This window comes from Cercospora beticola, chromosome 1, assembly GCF_033473495.1.
Source record: "Cercospora beticola chromosome 1, complete sequence".
Classification (NCBI taxonomy): Eukaryota; Fungi; Ascomycota; class Dothideomycetes; order Mycosphaerellales; family Mycosphaerellaceae; genus Cercospora; species Cercospora beticola.
In genome coordinates this window covers 2,772,180-2,790,155 of record NC_088935.1, presented here as the reverse complement: position 1 = coordinate 2,790,155, position 17,976 = coordinate 2,772,180, and the positions used below count along the sequence as shown (strand labels likewise).

The following is a 17,976-nucleotide window of genomic DNA, read 5'->3' as shown; positions in this document are numbered from 1 at the left end:
CATTGATACCATTCCACAACCATTGCCTCACCTCTTCGCCTGAGCAATGAACGTACTGAAGAACTTCCTGAACACGAGCACATCTCCGCTTATGCTCGTAAGATAAGATTGAATGCCATCGTCACCAGCACCAAGGTTGCGCAATTCGTTTTGCAACTGAGTGTTGTAGGCCATCCCGTTCTTACGCAGAATCGTCCATTGCAGCGCTGCAGCTTCGAGAAGCACACTCCTCACTTGCGCGTCTTGCGCATTGAAGCCTTGACTTGACACCAGGGTCCATGGTAGAGGTGCAAACTGCGAGAGAATGAAAGTGTCGAAGCCTGGCAAGGCTGGCTGGGCGACTGCATCACTGCCGACAGCTATGTCCGGACCGCCCCAGATGCTTGTGATTCTATTCAAGACCGCGAAGGCCAGTCGTGCGCTCTGAGGATCTGACGTGTCGCAGGAGAAGCGCGTGATGGAAGCCACGAAAGTATCAAACATGCCTTGATTCGCAGGCGAAACGAGCACAGAGCCGAGATCGTGGTTCAAGATCACCAGAACAAAGTTGAGATATTCGCGCCTCAGCTCCTTCAGCTGAATCTCGTCGTCGGTGCCTGTGATCTCTTGCGAGAAGCCAGTGAAAACGCGCTGCAGGAGCGGCGTTAGCAGCTGGTCAAGAATGGTAGAGATCTCGGTCTTGAAGCCATAAACGACTTGGCCCAGGGTGCGAAGGAACATTGCCATCTCGTCGTTGGACGAAGCAGATGACAAGAGACCTTCAATCCAACGTGGAAGCTGTGGCAGCACGCGCGATCCAAGAACTCCCAGGAAGCGAGAGAAAGCGTGGCGGGCGGCAGCTCGCAGCTCTGAGTTGTGCTTGAGATTCTCGAGTGCAAGCAGCACTGTCTCGCCGGCAGACTCAAACTCCTGCGCTACCTCTGGTGGTGGTGGAGTGCTGGCTTGAGCACCAGGAGTCCAATCCGAGTATCCGTTCGCGAGCGAACCGAGTGCCATGATAACGTGGTGTACCTGCAAGATCGCTCTCTCGTCTCCGTTTCTAGCTGAGGCTAGATGGTTGTTCAGATCCTGTGAGAGCGGTTCAATGACCAGTTTCGCGATGGCGACCTTCGTCGGTGTCGCCACATTGTGCGTCGACGACACTTGCCCAATGGCTTCGAACAGATATAGCTGGTTTTGGAAAGCGCCATCAGTAGAAATCCCATCGCCCGAAGAGTCGTCGTCCTCATCCTTGTCGTCTGGAAGCTCCGCTTTGATCGTCAAAAGATCAGAGACAGCCTGTACGATGGTCTGGGCGAACTCGCCCAGCTGTGCTCGCAAGTGTTTGACAAAGCGCTGGAATAGATACCACGACCGGAGTCGGACCTTATTCTGATCACTGTGGATGAAGGTCACGAAATTCTCGAGCACTTTGGGAATTCCGGTGGCATTTTGTTCGAAGAACTGCACGTAACGAACGCACAATTCCATGTACTGCAGCTGCACCGCCGGGTGCGGATACCTCGCCAGGTCCGAGGCGACCAGGGTCGACATCATTTCAACTAATCGCGAAGCGGCCTCGGAAGTAGGCTTGCTTTTGCTGTACAAGCCACCATTTCTGATGGCCAGCTCGCCGAAGTGATGCATCTCCAACAGAGCCAGGTCGAGATCCCTCCAGTTCGGACGATCCTCTGAGCCAAGTTGTCCCAAGGTGTTTGCCACAACCCTAGTCAACGTGTCCATGTACATGGTTTCGTCGACGGCTGCAACGGTCTGCTGCAGGACATGTAGGCGCTTTCTGAGCTCCTGGAATTCAGCTTCGTCGGTCTGCTCATCCTCGTCACCCCAGTTGGCAGTATCATCGTATTTCATTTTGGCAATGATGGCGTCCAAGATCGGCTGCAACATTGCCGAATAGTGACCAGGAAGTCCACCTTTCGACTTGTTGAGTTTGCGAAACATGGTGAGCAGATCTGTCAATGAAGGAATCACGGCCGAACAGATCTCATCGTATTCATCGGCGAAGAAGCGTAGCAGATAAGGTACAAATGTCTGCAGTTGCTCGTCGGCCTTCGTTCTCGTTTGGGCATCAATGTTGTCGTTGTCGAGGACCTTGACCACATCGAATACGACGTTATTCACCAGTTTAGCCACTGTTTCCGCAAGGTCGGTGTCGTAATCAGAAGTTGAGCGCAGTTCCGCGAGCGCAGGACTGACAACGAGCTGTCCGACGATGGAGCCCAAGTTGAGGTAATTGATAAGTTCAATCTTGTCGTTTGGCTGCATCTTCTTGCCAACAGTTTCAGTGAAGGTGTCAATGGCGGCATCGCGTGCTTTTGCCTCTCGGCTGTCCGCGCTGAATGTTCCCTGCTGGCCGGCAATTTCTAAGAGGGCGCTTTGGATGCGTTCATTGATGACAAGCCATATGTCGATCCAGCTGACCCATTTGGCGATCGTCCGCAAGCACATCTCTACCAAGGCAAGATCCAGCTGCCTCCATCTGGACAGAATCTCCTGCCAGACTGTTGCGATCTTGTTGACATCCCTGGCCCGGATCAAGTCTTTGAGTTCTGTACTGCGTCTCTGCTCGTCTTGGGTCCTTGGAATCATCACATCGGCAATCTCGTCATGAATGGATCCAAGAATTCGCAGCAGCAGGACTGCACCACCATACGCTCCATCTGCACCAATTTCCGATCCTGAGCTGGCAAGTGCAATAAACTCGTCGAAGAACTCGGTCCAGTCTGAGGCGTAGAGGGAGGTGAAAAGGTAAGTGAGGGTCTGCGTGACTTTGTTCTGAATGGTTGGTGTGTCTGTTTCCGCCGAGCCGGGACTGTACCGTCGACGAACATATTCCATCAAGCGGTATCTGACATCGCTCAAACCACCGCGGTCTAGGCGTTGTGTTTGCACAGCATTGTTGACGACCTCTAGGCAGACAAGCCGTACCACCTCGGAAGGAGCAGGCTGCTGTGTGAAGAGCGCGAGGCAGACTTGCCACGCGTTGGGATCCTGTTTCAAGACATTCAGAAACTCATACGCTTGTGCCTTGAGGTTCTGGTCGGTGGTTGGGTTGAAAGCGAGCTCAATGGCGCTCTCAACCTGACTTTCCATGTTCGTTTGTCCTCCTTGTGTTATTGAGGTCACCCTCCAGCACGCGCCAGAGCTGTGCAGTTATGTGTTTGTATCCAAGCGCTCATGGCAGCGCGAAACGACGCTGCCTTTGTGGGAGTTGCCGATCACTGCATACCAGTGTTTCCACTTGAGACCGAGACCGATGTGAGCAGGAAGGATCGTGGGCAGCGGTGTGTCAACAAAGGCGGGGGCGGGGAGTGTCTGCGGTGCGCGGGTGAGTTGGCGGCGGCCTTTTAAGCGGAGTGTGATGGCAGCGGTGGTCGTGTGCTTGGTCAGAAGCTTGGTTCGAGGCAAGGTGTCGTGCAGGGTGCTGTCCCGTAAATTTTGAAGGTGAAGGATCGTTTTTGACGTCGTTGTTTAAGCTTCTTCACCTGAAAAGCCGTGGTGGGGTTTTCGCGCTACCTACAGGGGTGCTTTGGGCGTGATCATCCACGCCTGCAGTGATTCAATGCTGCTCAGAAGTGGTCAACATCAGCAGATCTCAGTGTGGCACGATGAGCTGATGTACGAGAAGCGCTGTTTTGGTGAGTAACCTCAAACTGAAGACGAACAGTTTTGGACAGGAAACAGTACGGCAACTGAAGGAACATGTTCATGGCACGTTCGCAGCGTGAAGCATTTCATGATCATCATATATACAGTCATACTTTGCACAGAACTAAGCCTCCACTTTCGATCACCTGCCATCAACGTTTTGCGCAGCATGAAAGTCTCGCAGCGGTAACGCACCCGGGCTCATAGGCGCTCCGTTTAGCTGCGTAAAAGCAGTAGTTCGAGGCGTCATGGGATTGTTATACGTGCCAAAGCCGGTCGGTGTTTTGGGCAGATTCAAGAATAATTGTCGATTGTGTTCCCTCCTCTCCTCCTTCGTAAGATCATCGTCCAGGCCATACATCGATAGCTTCTTCATCTCCAAGTCCGATCGATGATCAGCTTCTCGCTCCGCTCGCTCCTCAGGTGTGGGTATGCAGCTCCATATACTGAGGCCGAGGTAGACCACAAAGAGGGTTCTACAAAAATCAGCTATCCTGTTCTTACAAATGATATGGATTCCGTCGGCACTTACAGCATTATGATTACCACTGCGAAACTCGCACGCGCTTGCATGCAGTAGCTGCGATTTCCGGGAGTCGCATGGCTACAGCCTTTGCTCAAATACCATGGCATTCCAGGCGAAGGGTGGTCCGGATCGCTCATATCCGCCGCTGATTGATTGTAGATGCTCACCGCGTAGAGCGCCACCAAGAGCGCATGTGCGAATACGCTCAAGGCGGGGATCCAAATGTGCATGATGAACGTGGCACTCTTTACGAGTAGGACGAACATGCTCACGAGACTGATGACCACATTAAACTCGGTCATACTACACAACATCAGTACAATTCTTCCAAGTGTTGTTGTCGCCCATGGAACCTACTAAGAACTCCACACTGTTGGCGTATGTGCCGGTCGCCAGTTCGCGTAATCGTACAGTATTGAGTTGGGCGCACTATTAAAGCCTTTGTCGAAGCCATTCTGCCACAGTTTCGTGCGGTATTTGTTCGGTTGTGCAATGCCCATGAGTGCCAGACAGGCCACCGTCAACGGAAACTCGATTATGAGAAGCCAGACGAAGATCTTCGGTGTCCGCCATTGCTTTGCGAATATAATCATCTTGAATCGCAAGTTTCTCCTCGGCTTTCGCGCAGTTGCTCGATCCGTGGCCTGGTTATGCTCGCGACTGATGTCCCCTCCGCCGGCGAGCTCGGAGGGCTGAGGGCGTGGACACGCGTGGGCTGCAGGTGGTGTGCGGTCGTCGTCGGATCTGTCTACTCGGGGGCCCAGGACGTGCAGAGGCACTTACATTGGCGATGAAGTTGGCATGAACAGAGATGAGGTGCTACAGGGGCGCGAGTGCGGCCATTATGGATGGGCATGACCAGGAGCGCGGCTGGCCGCTGCATTCGCATCACAGCAGAGCGCAGCTAGATCCTCCAACAGCGAAGGACAGCTGAAGACGAAGCGCCGTGTGGATGTGACGCCCGCACCCCACACCCAATCAGGCGAACAAGCGCTGCCAAGACTCGTCTGTGGCTCGTGCCGATTGGCGAGACCTGCGGCGTGCTTTGGCGTGCATCCATGCCACGGCCTCGACATTGCAGACCGACGGACTCGGAGCTTTTCAAGCTTTTTGAGATGGAGCCATGTGCAGGAGTGCAGGTCGTGATGCCGGCAACCAGCAGCTGGGCCGTCCGTACATCATCTTGTGCCTGATGGTATACGTACAACGTCATTCGCGTCGACGCTGGATTGTAGCGTGCAGAGAGAAAGATATATCAGCCGAACGACCACGCCTTTGCTGTGCATGCGACCAAAGCGTGAGACATGTGAGAGCTCTCGACGAGCGCCTTGCTGTCTGCAAGCGCTGTGAGGCCAACTTCCGTTGCTACCTCTGTCCATGCCTCTCGGACTCCTCTATCTCTACATTGCCCCCGAAATTATCGTGCCTTTGATAGGCGTTCCCATTCCAAGTCTTCCACTGTATATCGAGCTTGAAGCAGCCCAGTGATATGCGATCCTACCGGTCAGCATAGTATTCCTTTCCTCTCCATTAGCCCCAAAACGCCACAAAAGTAACAACCAATCAATCCGTCGGGGTATCTGTTGAAAACGCTGACAAGAAGTATCAGGCTCAAATTGTGCAGCAATCATTCCCAGCAAAAGGGCTCCATCTTGTACAATGTAGCATCGTTGGTCACGCGCCAGCATTTATGGCGACTTCCAGCTCTCCTCTCAGCGTGTCGCACCGAGCTTCGAAACCAGATATGATGTCCTTGCACTGTCCTCCACACCATCTATCTTGAATTTTTTCGACCCAGCCATTCTGCTGCAGATCCACTCGGGCATTCTCAGCTCTCTCTCGTTCACGTCGTAGTCCAACCACCATGGTCTGTGTTGTCCGGAGATGCCTGGCTGCCGAGTTGGTGATCTGTTTGCCCATCTGCAATGTGTCTGTAAGTTGAGACAAAGTTGCAATGACCTCCATTGTCTCTCGTTCGAGTTTCTGAAGCTTTTGGACAACCACAATATCCGGCTGAGGTATGCTCTCCTTTAAAGCGTCCATCAGAGGAAGTGTTTCGTCAATCAGTGCAGGATCCAATGGTGCTGCAAAGCCGGCGACCACGGGGAACAGGCTGTGCGTGGTTGTCTGCATTGCCTTGGCTTGCGTTGAAAGATGCGAGGTCAGGCTGTTCGTGCCAGTCGTCAGTCGATGTGCACCGGCTTCGAGATTAGTCTGGTTGCCTAGGTCCTGCAGTTGCAGGATGGTTCGAGGAACGAGCGGATCCTCTGACGTGGAGGTATAGCTGGTCATGCGTGCTATTGTGTTCATCAGGTCTTCCAATTCCAACGAGAATCTATCCTCAATGTCCATGTCATCCTGCGGCTCTGATACTCGGGTTTCGGTGGGCGACCGCTCGTCATCCCCTCCGCCGAAAGGCTTTGAAAAGTTGCGTACATGCTGGCCACTTCCAGCGTTGGGCGTCTTCGTTGACTGAGCGTAACTCACGTCGATTCCGCTGTCGCGACTTTGCTCCTCCCCGTCAGCCTGGAGGCCCTCTTCAGTCGGGCCCTCGTCGAAGTCTTCGTCTTCGTCCAGCTGATCGAGCTCATCAGCAAGATTTCCCGTTCCTCCAAGGCCGCCACCTTCATCCACCGGCGAGCCTGGAAAATCTGCAGACAATTGTGACGCGTTGCTGAATCTGTGCCGCGACTTGGGTGTGGTAGGACTCCGGTCGTGATTCGAAGAGAAGCTGCTCGTTCGTCGACGGAGATGTTCGCGGTACGAGGATCGTGATGGGGACGTGTCGAGGGGAGACACCATATATTGTCGCACGGGCGACAGTGGTGGACTGGCGGTGTCCATGCTGCTCAGTCGAGCCGTGTGAGTGCTGCTGGAGATGCTTCCGTCAACGCCGTCGTTTCCGCTTAAAGTAAACTCGTCCCGTGCGTTGCCAAGTGTATCTACCGGCGGAGAAAGCACAATCAACGCGCTCGTTATGTGGGCAAAGAGGTCGTGCGGTTGCGGAACTGAACATTCAAGAAGCTCCAGGAGATTGGACGTAATGTGCCGAGAGATCGACATGTCAGCCTGAGGCCCACATCTGCCAAGTCAGGGAAAGTGGATCAGCCACATGCAAGTCGTTGTAGTCGTTCAAGATGCCTCTGTGGACTGCATGAATCGTTTCTACGATACTGCCAACGATGGATATCTACAGAGCGACTATCCTTCTGCACCTTCGTCCATTGTACACAGTGACTTGCAGCTAGCCCGTCTCAACCCAGTCCGGCGCCATTCATCCCTTTCCATCCTCAGTCGTAAATATGTCCCTCGCTCCGAAACACGAGCATCGCTTCTTCAACACCAAAATCAGACCGACATAGTGCGCCTGCGCTACCCGAACACCGTCTCCCGCTGTCATTGTATGTAGAACACAACGCTCACAAAAGCCACCTGTATCAGCAACGCCCGCATTGGATCTGCCTGCCAAGTATGGCGTTTCTGTCATCAGGAAGAATTCTCGGCAGACGCATGGTTTTCATTTCCAGGAGGATCACGCCGCCTCTTCCAGAACTTCAGTCCCCGCAGTCGACTTCGACTACGAGACTCGCGAAGCTGGTCTGACTTGCGCGGATCCAGCCGCGAGAGCGCCGAATCACCACTGGCCACCCTCGACACGATGGGCGAGCCTGACTTACTCGACCCCAGCACTGTTTCGCTTGGAGGAGTATCAGGCAGTGCGGCAGGCGCCGAAGAATGGTGTGCGCCGTCCAGGCTATCCGGCAAACCAGTTTCGTGCGCAGCCGAAGACCCGTCTGTCGCTGCTGAGCTTGCAAGAAATGTGCCGTGCTGTGTTCCCGGCTGCATCATGTCGTCTTCCGTGGGAGCAAGTGACGAGGGCTGTGTGGAAGGCGACTGTGGATCTGTCGTAGCTGCTACCGACGTCGTAGTCTGCGATCGGGACGAAGGTATCGAGTGCCGCGTCCCACCGGAGCCTTGCGCCGCATTCTGTTTAACGCTCCCACGCTTCGCTGGCGAACCAGCCTTACTAATCCTGGTTTGGGACGACGACGGCGACCCTCTAGTCGCTGGACTGCCCTGGCTGGTAACCAGAATAGTCGTCAGACTTTCTTCTTTGCTGCCCCGTCGCGAACCTGGGTAGTTTTGATGCAACTGCCAACCAGCGTCGGCCGAGCCTCGGCGTGAGCCTGCAGCAGCTATATTGTGCTGCGCATAAGCGCTCAGCTCATGCATATGGTTCAGTGCCACGTCTTTGCTCGATCGCCTGCTACCCCCACTTGTAGGCGATAGCTGTATTGCGCTGGGCCACAGGACCGGTGTCGAAGCCCGTTTCTCTTCCGCCATAGACGGTCCCAGAGACAGATTTTGGCGTTGTTCGCTTGCCGGATGGCGTGCAGGCGAGACTGGTGGGCCAGCTTCCAGGCCTGGTTGGCGTCGGACAGGACTCGTTGGAGTTTGAGGGATTGTGGTTGGGACAGCAGCAGGTTCGGACTCCCTTTTGCGCAGGCGTGCCTCCTCCACCTGTGAGTCCGTCACGGAGCCATATGTCTTGGAAGCTCTCCGTGTGGTGCCGTTGGCTTCGCGACGAGCAGTCTCGTCAACGATCCGCCGCTCCCAGACTTCCTTGTTGTGTTGCAATTCCGACAGTGTGCATGAAATGTTGGGCATTACTTCGGATATGCCCTTGAACAGGGGAAACCCGAATAGGTTCATGAAGCCTTTTTGACTTTGCGCCGCGGCGAGGAGGTCATTCTCATCTGGAGGGCCGCCAAACAAGCAGGTAGGAATCTCGAGCTCCAACTCCAGTTCTCCCTGTCGCGCAAATTCATGCATGAGAATTTTGGCCCACTGAGCGGAGATATCAAAGGGACGGGCGACATTGGAAATGTCTGCTGCTTTCAACAGTAAAGCCATGACCAGCTCTTTGGTGTGAGTTTTGTCCTTGTCGCCCCAGTCCGTCAGCCCCGAATCGCTCTTCTCCAACTTCTGCCTCAGATCAGTCAGATAGCCCATGTATTCGAAATGTCGTTGCATGTCGGTGGCCAGAATGGTGGAGATCATGTTGCTTCGAAACTGCGCGATGCCGTTCAGCTGCGGCCAATGCCTCCTCAGCAACTGCGAGTACGCGGCACAGTGGTAGTTTTCGAGTACAGATTTGTCGTTGTACAAATGCGCCAATTGGTGTTTACTGGCCACCAAAAATGCATTGTTCACGCCTGGATGTCCCACATCGTGTCCGACCGCTGACACAAGGAGAATCAGAGCTTCAGTTGGCGTGAGGAGTGCTTCCACCGCGTTAGGCTGCGCTTGCTCTCTTCTTTGAGATGCGTCTCGCACAGGTGCTGAACACAAGCGCACATCGCACAGGAAGACGAACAGCGATTGTGTCACATCGACGGCGTGCCTCCAGTTGTGATAGTGCACTTCGCGCTCATGCTTGTACTCGCGTCGCGCTGCGAGGATAAAAGTCATGAGTTGTGCTCGCGGCAAGCGGTAGGGCTCCAGACCGGCGTCCTGTAGGACTGTTTCGAGCATGATCATCGCTGCGTAAGCTAATTCGTCCATGTCAAACTCATGAGCGGGAAAGTGCCATTGGCCTACGGCGTCCTCGACCGCCTTCCTACGCTGAGCCGATAGAATCTCGTCAGGGCGATGTGAGGCGAGCTGCGGTCTTGTGGCATTACCGATGCGCGTTACCAGCTTGCGGGCCATGTCGGAAGCGAGGGAGTCAGCTGGCGCTCGGGTCACCTCCTTAACATGGCCAACGAGTCGATGAACGGCGTCCGCGCACAAAGGACTGCGCATCGTATCCAGCGCGCCAGCGTCCAGGTACATGCTCTCGAAAGAGTCGTCCGAGAAGCGAGTGAAGTCGGAGGAAGAATCTGCTGCCCACAGTACAAACAACATGACCTGACGGCCGAAGCGCTGGGAAGAAACATCGGGGGCCAGATTCCGCAGGAAAGAGATGGGGTCCGACGTGCGACTGTGGGCGCTCGTGTCGGCGAACTCAACCAAGACTGCGGTGGGATTTGTGTGGGCGAAAGTTTCGAGTCGTTGCAAACATTGCTCGGGGTCAGAGCTCACAAAGACTGCACACGGTCAGACAGAAGATGCACGAGGAGGGAAAGCGGCGCACCTGATTCAAAATTGCCTACATCCTCGTCGAGGAGCTTGCGCACATTTTGATAGACGTGCGCGAGCGGGTCGCGCAATGCGCGCTCGCCGGGTGTCAGCGCCGGAGGCTGCGCTGCAGTGTAGAGCTCGCAGACATGGTGTGCGCTGCCTGGGCAGTAGTAGACGACCCGACAAGAACGCTCATCGTTCGCTTCCATCTGTTTTGCGCCGGGCACGCGAGCTGGTCGCACGAGTCGCCGCAGGTCGAGTTGGTGGTAGGCGGGTCATAGGAAGCGGCAGTGCGCTGGCGGGAGGATGAGCAGGTTATCGGCAGTGAGGCATCGCAGCGCCGCAATGGCAACCACGACGCTCGCTGGAATGTGGGAGGGGTCGTGATGGAGGAATGCGGTTGCGAGCAGAAGAATGTCGTTGGTGGGCGAGGGCGAGGGCGAGGGCCGTGGGCGGAGCAAGTGAGGGACTGCTTCGCGAGGAGATCGACGCAGCCTTCCACCTTCCTTCCTGTGTTCTACGGCTTCGAGAATGCCGCTAACTAGGACGCTCGCATCCTAGTCGTTACATTAACCCGCTGCAGAGGATTATCTAATCGTGAACCTCACCCGGAGCATCTCTGCTTCTCGCACCAGCGCTCTAACCCTAAGGCGATAACTCATCATCTCAACGGCACTGTATTTCCCCACCGGGTGTTACGGTGCGTAGCCGCAAAACACAGCGCCTCCCAGCGACGGCCTACAGTAGCGGACTGTGCCCTCGCCGGCGCCCGCTGTAGTCCCGGCGAGTCAACGTCGTTGTGTGCAGCGTGAGAAAGGGCGTGGCAGCAAGGGTCGGAGGGTCGGCTTCCAGAAACTCCTCCACCGTCCCGGTGGTGAAATCGCCACTTCCGCCACCTGGCCAGGAAGCAGCAGGCATCGCCCAGGATCTCCGCCGCACCAGGGCCTCGCTTGCATGTCGTCAGCCATGCTGATGCTTATGGGCACACATGACCGTGCTTGCTGTCGCGAGGATGAGACAAATCTTCCACAGGCATCGCGACGCGGACCTGCCCCGCGAGTCTCGCACTTTCCGTTCCGCTGCTGGAAAGTACGACTGTCCCTGCCCTGGCAGTTCCTCGGGCCCCCCTTCACCACCTGCGTAGAGTTCATACTATGCCTCATTCACAGCTCGCATCAACGTGCGCTGCTCCTGCAACACCCCTGCTGTGGCAAGCGGACCGCTGTCATGAACCTTCACTTTTTCTTGCTTTGGGCGCATCCGTGCCTCGGATACGGTCACCCAACGGGCGGACGTCTGCTTGCCGTGTTATGGCAGTCAGCATTGGGCATATGCACCGATCTGGTCGGCACCGAACGAGCGACATGTTTCACATAAGTGTTGAGAGGAGCTCTCATTGGCAAGAACATCTGTCCTTGAAGCGTGAAGGTCATCGTTCGCACTGCATCAGTCGTTCAGTTGCGCCTGGCGCGGTTGAGCTCTGTTTAAACATATTCACTGGCCTACGACTTTCAAAGGTAAACTTCCCCTACCGATGCAGGTGCAGGAAGGGGTCTTCAATCACTGGCATGTTCCCAGTGTCGATTATTTGCTGCGAGAAGACTGATTGTCGTTCAGTCCAAAACGAATCGTGCTGCTTAGTTGCTTGCCCACCATGCAGTCGCTCACAGTAGTGCGCAGAGCCCTGCGCACATTGGGCAGAAGCGCCAGCTTACCAGCGCACCGAACTTCTACCTCCCTTGGAAGTGGCATCGATGATGAACTTGTGGACCTTTCTAGTTCATGATGAGGACAAGTCATGGTCCGGACCTCTTCATTGTTCAACTGCCCGTTCCCAACAGAGCACGGCCTGGATCTTGCTACTTCGTACAACAAATAGCAGCGAGAAGACAGGCATTGCACGACCATTCCTGCTCGTTGCATTGCATGACAGAGGGTGGACGGATTTTATGCTGCGCCATAACGTCGATGCCTGAACGGAATCGACAGCCAGGCTTGTGAAGGTCATCGATTGTCATCGATCTGACGCCCTCAGCTACACCCCCATGCCGTCTCTTGCGATGCTATCAAAGGAAATCAACGGCAATGAACGGCGTCTGAATTGTGTTTAGACTGAACCAAGACCGATGCGTTGCAGATCGCACTCCTTGGCTCCGTGAGAAGTTCGAAACACCATGCCACATTGCCAAGGCAGACATTCGAACAGTCCTGGGCGGTGGGTGGAGTCTCGCGTCGCTCAGGGAACACCATGACAGCACCATGGGAATGCACTCAAAAAGGGCATTTGCGTCGTGGAAATGGCGTTAATGTTGCTGAATCTCGGTTTGCCGTCGAGCTCATGGCACTAACATTGACGGCAGGCTCTTAGCAATGAAGACAGCATCCCTTTGGATAGATGTCGCGAATCGGCCTCTGTGCAATTTGATTGCAGCGGCAGCGGGGATGGGTTCAGACGCACTGCTCATCCAACATCAACGAAAGCCGCTGACTAGATATCGTTGCGCCGCGTGTGAAGAAGCTGACAATAAGTAGCAGCGCGCTTCTTGTAATTCATTTTTCAGATATGGCAGCACCACTGCAAACTTGACATCTCCTGGTGGACAGGTCGGAGCTGTGCTGTGCTAAGGCCTCCTCACGACACTTGTACAAACAGCATAGCAGAAGCAGGTCGCCTCCTGCGTCTTCTACAGGCCATGTCGAGCCTCAGTCCAAGATCGAGGGCTGTCGGAATGGCATCCGTGGATCGAAGGCCTTGGGAGGTGGCAGCCAGTGCCCTTGCGTACACCGTAATGGCAGGAACGGGCGAAAGCGTTCAAATCCCACTGGGCAAGCTGCTCCTGGCCCTACAGCATATTCGCGAGAACTTCGTGAGTTCTGAGCATTAGAGCGGCCCGGGCGAAGCGGACGACAGACGTCCACCCTTCATGTCGAGTGAATCGAGTCACCGTGGTTTGCAGCATCCCCATCGAGCAAGGGAAAAGCGTAAGCATGACACGGGGCTTGAAGCGCATGATTCCGCCAAACGCGGAGAGGAAACAGCCCTCGTTTCGCACTAGTATATTATAATGATGTCTACGCCCAGGTCTTTTTCTATACACCGAAGCACGCTAGAACGCTTCACAAGTCAATCATTCTCAAGTTGGATTGGTAAAACAAAGAAAACAGGGAGATGCTTAATGGCGAGAGCGCGCAACCCGGAACCTCCTGCATACTAGCACCCGAAGATGTGCCACGCGGTGCTAACAGGTGCACCCCAGCCAAATACTGCATTCCACATCAAGGCAGTCATTTGCTGAACGATGAGTCTGGTGCATCGTTGCTGCCCACGGCATCATCGTCTGTTTCATGGTCGACCCCATCAGTCTCGCTCGCAGCCTCGGTATCTTCCGCATAGTCATCGTCGTCGAAGAACACTCTCGACTGCCGAACCAACTCGTCAACAACACCACTACTGCCGCGACGAGAGGCTTGTGCGTGCGCTGGAATCTCCCGGAATCCTTGCTGTGCGGTGTCAAGCGATGTGCGTGACGTGGATGACTGCAGTGAGCCCCAGAGATTCGACATCCGCTTGGTGAACGATGGCGACTCTGTTCGTTGGGTGGAGTCTCCAAAGTCCATTTTCTCAAGCTCCCGTCCCGGAGTGAGTAGCTCCTCAGGCACCTCGACCAGACCATTATTCTTCCTCGCTTGTGAAAGGAGCGAGTTGAGGTCCTCTTCGCTCAACACTGATCGGAGACGACCCTGCATTGGCACCTGCGTGACTTGCTCTTCTTCGGTCGAGTGGTGCTGCATATACGCTTCACGAATAACCTTTTCAAGGGCCATGCGATTACTGACAAATTTCAGCTTGGGCCACGTAGCCAACTGCCCTCCGCGGATTTGTCTTGCCAGACGTTGCATGGAAGGATCAGACAGGATGTTCCAAAAGTCAGACATCTTGGTCTTTGGCCAGATTGTGATAGTGCCAGAAAAGCGCTGCAAGAACACCTCACTCCAGTCCTGGCCCAGAGGTCGAGGGAGTAATTCGAGGTGACGGAGCACTTTCAACCATTTGTTGAGGTCGAGCTTGATGAACTGCTCAAGAGCCGATCCAAAGAAGCCACCGCGCCATCCTCGCCCTCGGCGATGCGTGACTGGCCGGCCCACGGTGCCGCGATTTGAGAAGAACCAAAGAGAAACGTGTGGATTCACCTGTGAGACGATGCTGAAATTGACACCGAAATGTGTGTTCAAACTCTTCAAGGGTATGTCTGTTCTCAATGAACCGTCCTTCCACTTGTGACCAAAGCTAAAAGGTTCGAGCTTTCCGCTGGGGAGTTTCCGCATTAGGACGACGGGATTCAAGATGCCCGGGACAGCCTTCTGATGATTAGCAAACAAATTTGAGAAACTGAAATAGAAATATTCTTACCGCTGATGCAATGACAGCTGACCAGATGACACAATCAGGCGCTGTAATGTGGTTCGCCAGGATAGCCGGAGAATGCGGGTCAGATGGTACAGTGGTAACATTCAATATACGGCCCGTACGCTGATATGCTTCCTTGAATGTCAGACTACCGCGGCAGAACCAAGCACATCTTTTCGCCCAGTCAACAGAGTCGAAACGAGCACCTGTGCGCCAATATCGAAACCACCACACGCGAATGGATTCGTGGCAAGCTGTGATTCTGTAGGCCAAGGCCGGAACCAATAGTTTCTTGAGCTCTTCGTCCGTCCGTGTGCAGAGCAGAGCTGCTACAAGAGCGCCTCCGGACGTACCAGTAATGATGGGAGGTAAGATGTCGGCATCCAGCAGGGCTTTGGCGATACCGAAATGGTAGTAGGCGAAAGTTGCACCTCCACTGAGACACAGGGCTGACCGGCCAAGGTTCGCAGATAGACGATCAGAAAGGGCGCGCTTGTCCGCTGCGCTGAGCTGAGTGGTTGCAAAAATGAACTTGAGCGATTGAGATGTTTCGTCGATGTAACTCTGCAGGAGATTTTTGGTACCATAATAAGTCTCCGAGTATAGACGTGGATTCTCGATGCCCGCAAAGTTCGTCTTGACACAAGACTCCAGCACCTTTCTCAACAGGTCAACAGGCCTCTCTCCATTGCGCTCTGATCGTCCACGAGCGGTCTGTTCATCTTCTTCTGCGAGTCTGCGAAGATCTCGTAACTGTCGCAAGACCTGCCTGATCGTCTTCCAATCATAGTAAGACCCCTCATCATCCGCCTTCCACTTGTCATTGCCCAAATGGCGATCCAGCTCTTCTGCAGCGGTCACCCATCCGTCGTAGCTATCCTGTTTTCGCAATGCTTTTCGGAGCCGATCACGCGTCCCTCGCCAAGTCACGTATTGCTCGTACAGCCAGATGTAGAGTCTCGTGAAAGCGTAGCACGTTCCCAAGAAAGTGATCCAGCCAAAGACGAAGGACAAGAGCGGGTACTTTGCAACCGAATACGTCCAACCTTCTCTTGTTTCATCTCGTCCGCGACGTGGCTGTTTCTTGGGTTTCCCCCGGCTGTTCCGCGCTTTGGAAGACCCGGGGCGCCTTAGCTGTCTTTGGTGCACCGGTCGCCAGTCGTTGAGTGCGGTGATACGCTCAGCCTCGGTGTCTGGCCGCTTCTCCCACCGTGTCAGGTCTTCCTCGGACGGCGATGCGGTGAGAACAGCCGGTGCGTCAAGGGCAGCGGCGAACTGAAGGATGTCGTCTTCTCTGTAGAAGTCGTCGTCCCAATCCGGGAGAGTTTTGTAGTCCCACGCCTCGGGCGAGTTGATCGACGGGCCGTCGGTGGCCTTCTGGCGATCGGCCATGGCGGGCGTGCTCTGCTGCTACGGGCGGGGCGGCATATCTCGGTGGCCAGAAGGCGAGCAGCAAGATGCGCTGATGGTGGTGAGACGAGAAGAAGAGCGGTGGGGTGGTTCGGTGGTTCTGGTGCACGCGCGGTGTTGGGACGCGTGACATCACTGCCGAGAAAGCTTGAGTTTGTTGCTGTAGGAGGTATGCACAGTAAGCTGTAAGGGGCGGCACTTTCATTATAGTGGCTGCAGTATGTACTATGTCAAAAACAGATGGTTTGCTATTTTCATTACGTCCTGCATTTGTGGCTCTAGTACCATACACTAATTCGAGAGAAATATTCGCCCTGGACGCGGCGTCCATAGGACGATACATCATCGCAATTCGAGCCTCCCTTGAGTCGTCTCGTACCATTCGAGCCGTTCCCAGCAAATGGCTGCCGATCCCATAGCACCTGCGAAGAGCGGATCTACCATGGCTTCGGAGGTCATGGACATGTCGTGCATGGCTACGACAGAGAAGTTGGCAGTTCCCGTTTCACTTTGGAAAAACTCTTTCAGAACCGATCTTAACTGTTTGTCGTAGCCTGCTTCGCCTGACAAGGTAATGCCGTGAATGTGATTCAAGACATTGCCCTGATCAGTAACGACAGGCAGGCGAACGAGCTGACGAAGGATTTCCACAATACTTGCTCTTCCAGCGGCGTCACCTTTCGACCATGCAGCATCTTTCCCAAGGTCTGTATCTTGAAACCCGCGAATGCCTTCCAAAAGTCCAAAACAGTCTTCGGCGTAGAGGACACCAGTGAGAGCGGCACGACTGTAATCTACTGCCAGAACTAATCTTTCTTGCCACTTGTAACACTCCTCCTCTTCGAATTCGCCATGGCCGAGACTGGCCCATCTGTTAGCATAGATGGCCATCGAAGGAGCACATGAATGTCCAAGAACAGGCAGCCGCAGTCCGATGGAAGCTGTCGCAGATCTTGTTGCTTCGATCACTTCTGATGAAGGCAAGCCCGGGAGCACAATAACGATATCGTGCACCTTGACTTCGGTGAAGGCTTCCGCCGAGCTGCTGAGACTTTGCAACATGCGTTTTATGAGCTGCGTCCGCTCATCAGGCGCACGACCACCAAGCCATGGGGGAAGATGATCGCGAATGCCCTGCGATCTAGTCTTTCTTGAGCTCGTGGCAATGTGCTGCGTCAGGTCGTGCTGTACATCAGATGGATCTTGGCTAGACATTTCCCAGACTTGATTGCGCATCATTCGCTTGTAACTGGACCCCCCTTCGATCTTGGCTATGCCGATGCTAGTACCATTGGCGTAATGGACACTGGCAGTGCTAGAAGGCGATCAGTATAGACTTCTGGGGGCAAGGCCACGGTGTAAGCGTGAATTACGCATAGTCGAAGTTGAGATTGAAGCCAACTCCGAAGTCTGCCGCTGCCACTGCGTGAGCAAAGAGGATACTGAGAACGATTGCTTTCATACTGCGAAGTTAGTAAGGGCGAGAGAAATGTGGGAGGTCAAGAACAGTGCGTTGGACTAGACAAATGAACAGACTGTTGCTTTCGTTTAGTGCCGATGCCGAATGCATGTCGAAGATGCCACGCCGCAGCGCGCGCTTATGAAACAGCCAGTGTATTTTGGCGCTAGCGACAGGAATAGTTGGCGACTGCGTGCAGCTGCATTCAATGATGGGGCGCAGAATGGGCCGCCGGCGGCAAAGAGAGTTGGGGAAAACCGTGAGTGACATCCAAACCTTGAGTATCATTGAAGCTTGATGCGATTCGGGCCACGCCCTAACAAGTATGTGGCATCCTCTCCGTGGGTAGATGTGGCGATAGTAGGGACGTGATGAGAGACGTGGACAGAGCGAGGTCGTACC

At 54.6% G+C, this 17,976-nt stretch overlaps 6 protein-coding genes across 6 annotated transcripts; all 6 read right to left on the bottom strand.

Moving 5' to 3' along the window:
* Positions 1-27: 27 nt before the first annotated feature.
* RHO25_001102 (uncharacterized protein) lies at positions 28-3,093 on the bottom strand (the record flags this gene model as incomplete). Its single annotated transcript, XM_023593712.2, has 1 exon — positions 28-3,093. One exon carries the CDS (start codon positions 3,091-3,093, stop codon positions 28-30), a length of 3,066 nt encoding a protein of 1,021 aa, XP_023459417.1.
* Positions 3,094-3,790: 697 nt separating this feature from the next.
* RHO25_001101 (uncharacterized protein) lies at positions 3,791-4,767 on the bottom strand (the record flags this gene model as incomplete). The annotated part of the gene is made up of 3 exons (XM_023593711.2): positions 3,791-4,124; positions 4,181-4,477; positions 4,532-4,767. 3 exons carry the CDS (start codon positions 4,765-4,767, stop codon positions 3,791-3,793), a joined length of 867 nt encoding a protein of 288 aa, XP_023459418.1.
* A 1,081-nt stretch (positions 4,768-5,848) lies between these two features.
* On the bottom strand, positions 5,849-7,018 carry RHO25_001100 (uncharacterized protein; the record flags this gene model as incomplete). Its single annotated transcript, XM_023593710.2, has 1 exon — positions 5,849-7,018. The coding sequence occupies one exon, from the start codon at positions 7,016-7,018 to the stop codon at positions 5,849-5,851; it is 1,170 nt and encodes a 389-aa protein (XP_023458293.1).
* Positions 7,019-7,660: 642 nt separating this feature from the next.
* Positions 7,661-10,506, bottom strand: RHO25_001099 (uncharacterized protein; the record flags this gene model as incomplete). Its single annotated transcript, XM_023593708.2, has 2 exons — positions 7,661-10,263; positions 10,311-10,506. 2 exons carry the CDS (start codon positions 10,504-10,506, stop codon positions 7,661-7,663), a joined length of 2,799 nt encoding a protein of 932 aa, XP_023458301.1.
* A 3,076-nt stretch (positions 10,507-13,582) lies between these two features.
* RHO25_001098 (uncharacterized protein) lies at positions 13,583-16,097 on the bottom strand (the record flags this gene model as incomplete). Its single annotated transcript, XM_023593707.2, has 2 exons — positions 13,583-14,656; positions 14,709-16,097. The coding sequence occupies 2 exons, from the start codon at positions 16,095-16,097 to the stop codon at positions 13,583-13,585; spliced, it is 2,463 nt and encodes an 820-aa protein (XP_023458300.1).
* Positions 16,098-16,457: 360 nt separating this feature from the next.
* On the bottom strand, positions 16,458-17,577 carry RHO25_001097 (uncharacterized protein; the record flags this gene model as incomplete). Its single annotated transcript, XM_023593706.1, has 2 exons — positions 16,458-17,430; positions 17,489-17,577. 2 exons carry the CDS (start codon positions 17,575-17,577, stop codon positions 16,458-16,460), a joined length of 1,062 nt encoding a protein of 353 aa, XP_023458299.1.
* Between the last annotated feature and the right edge of the window lie 399 nt (positions 17,578-17,976).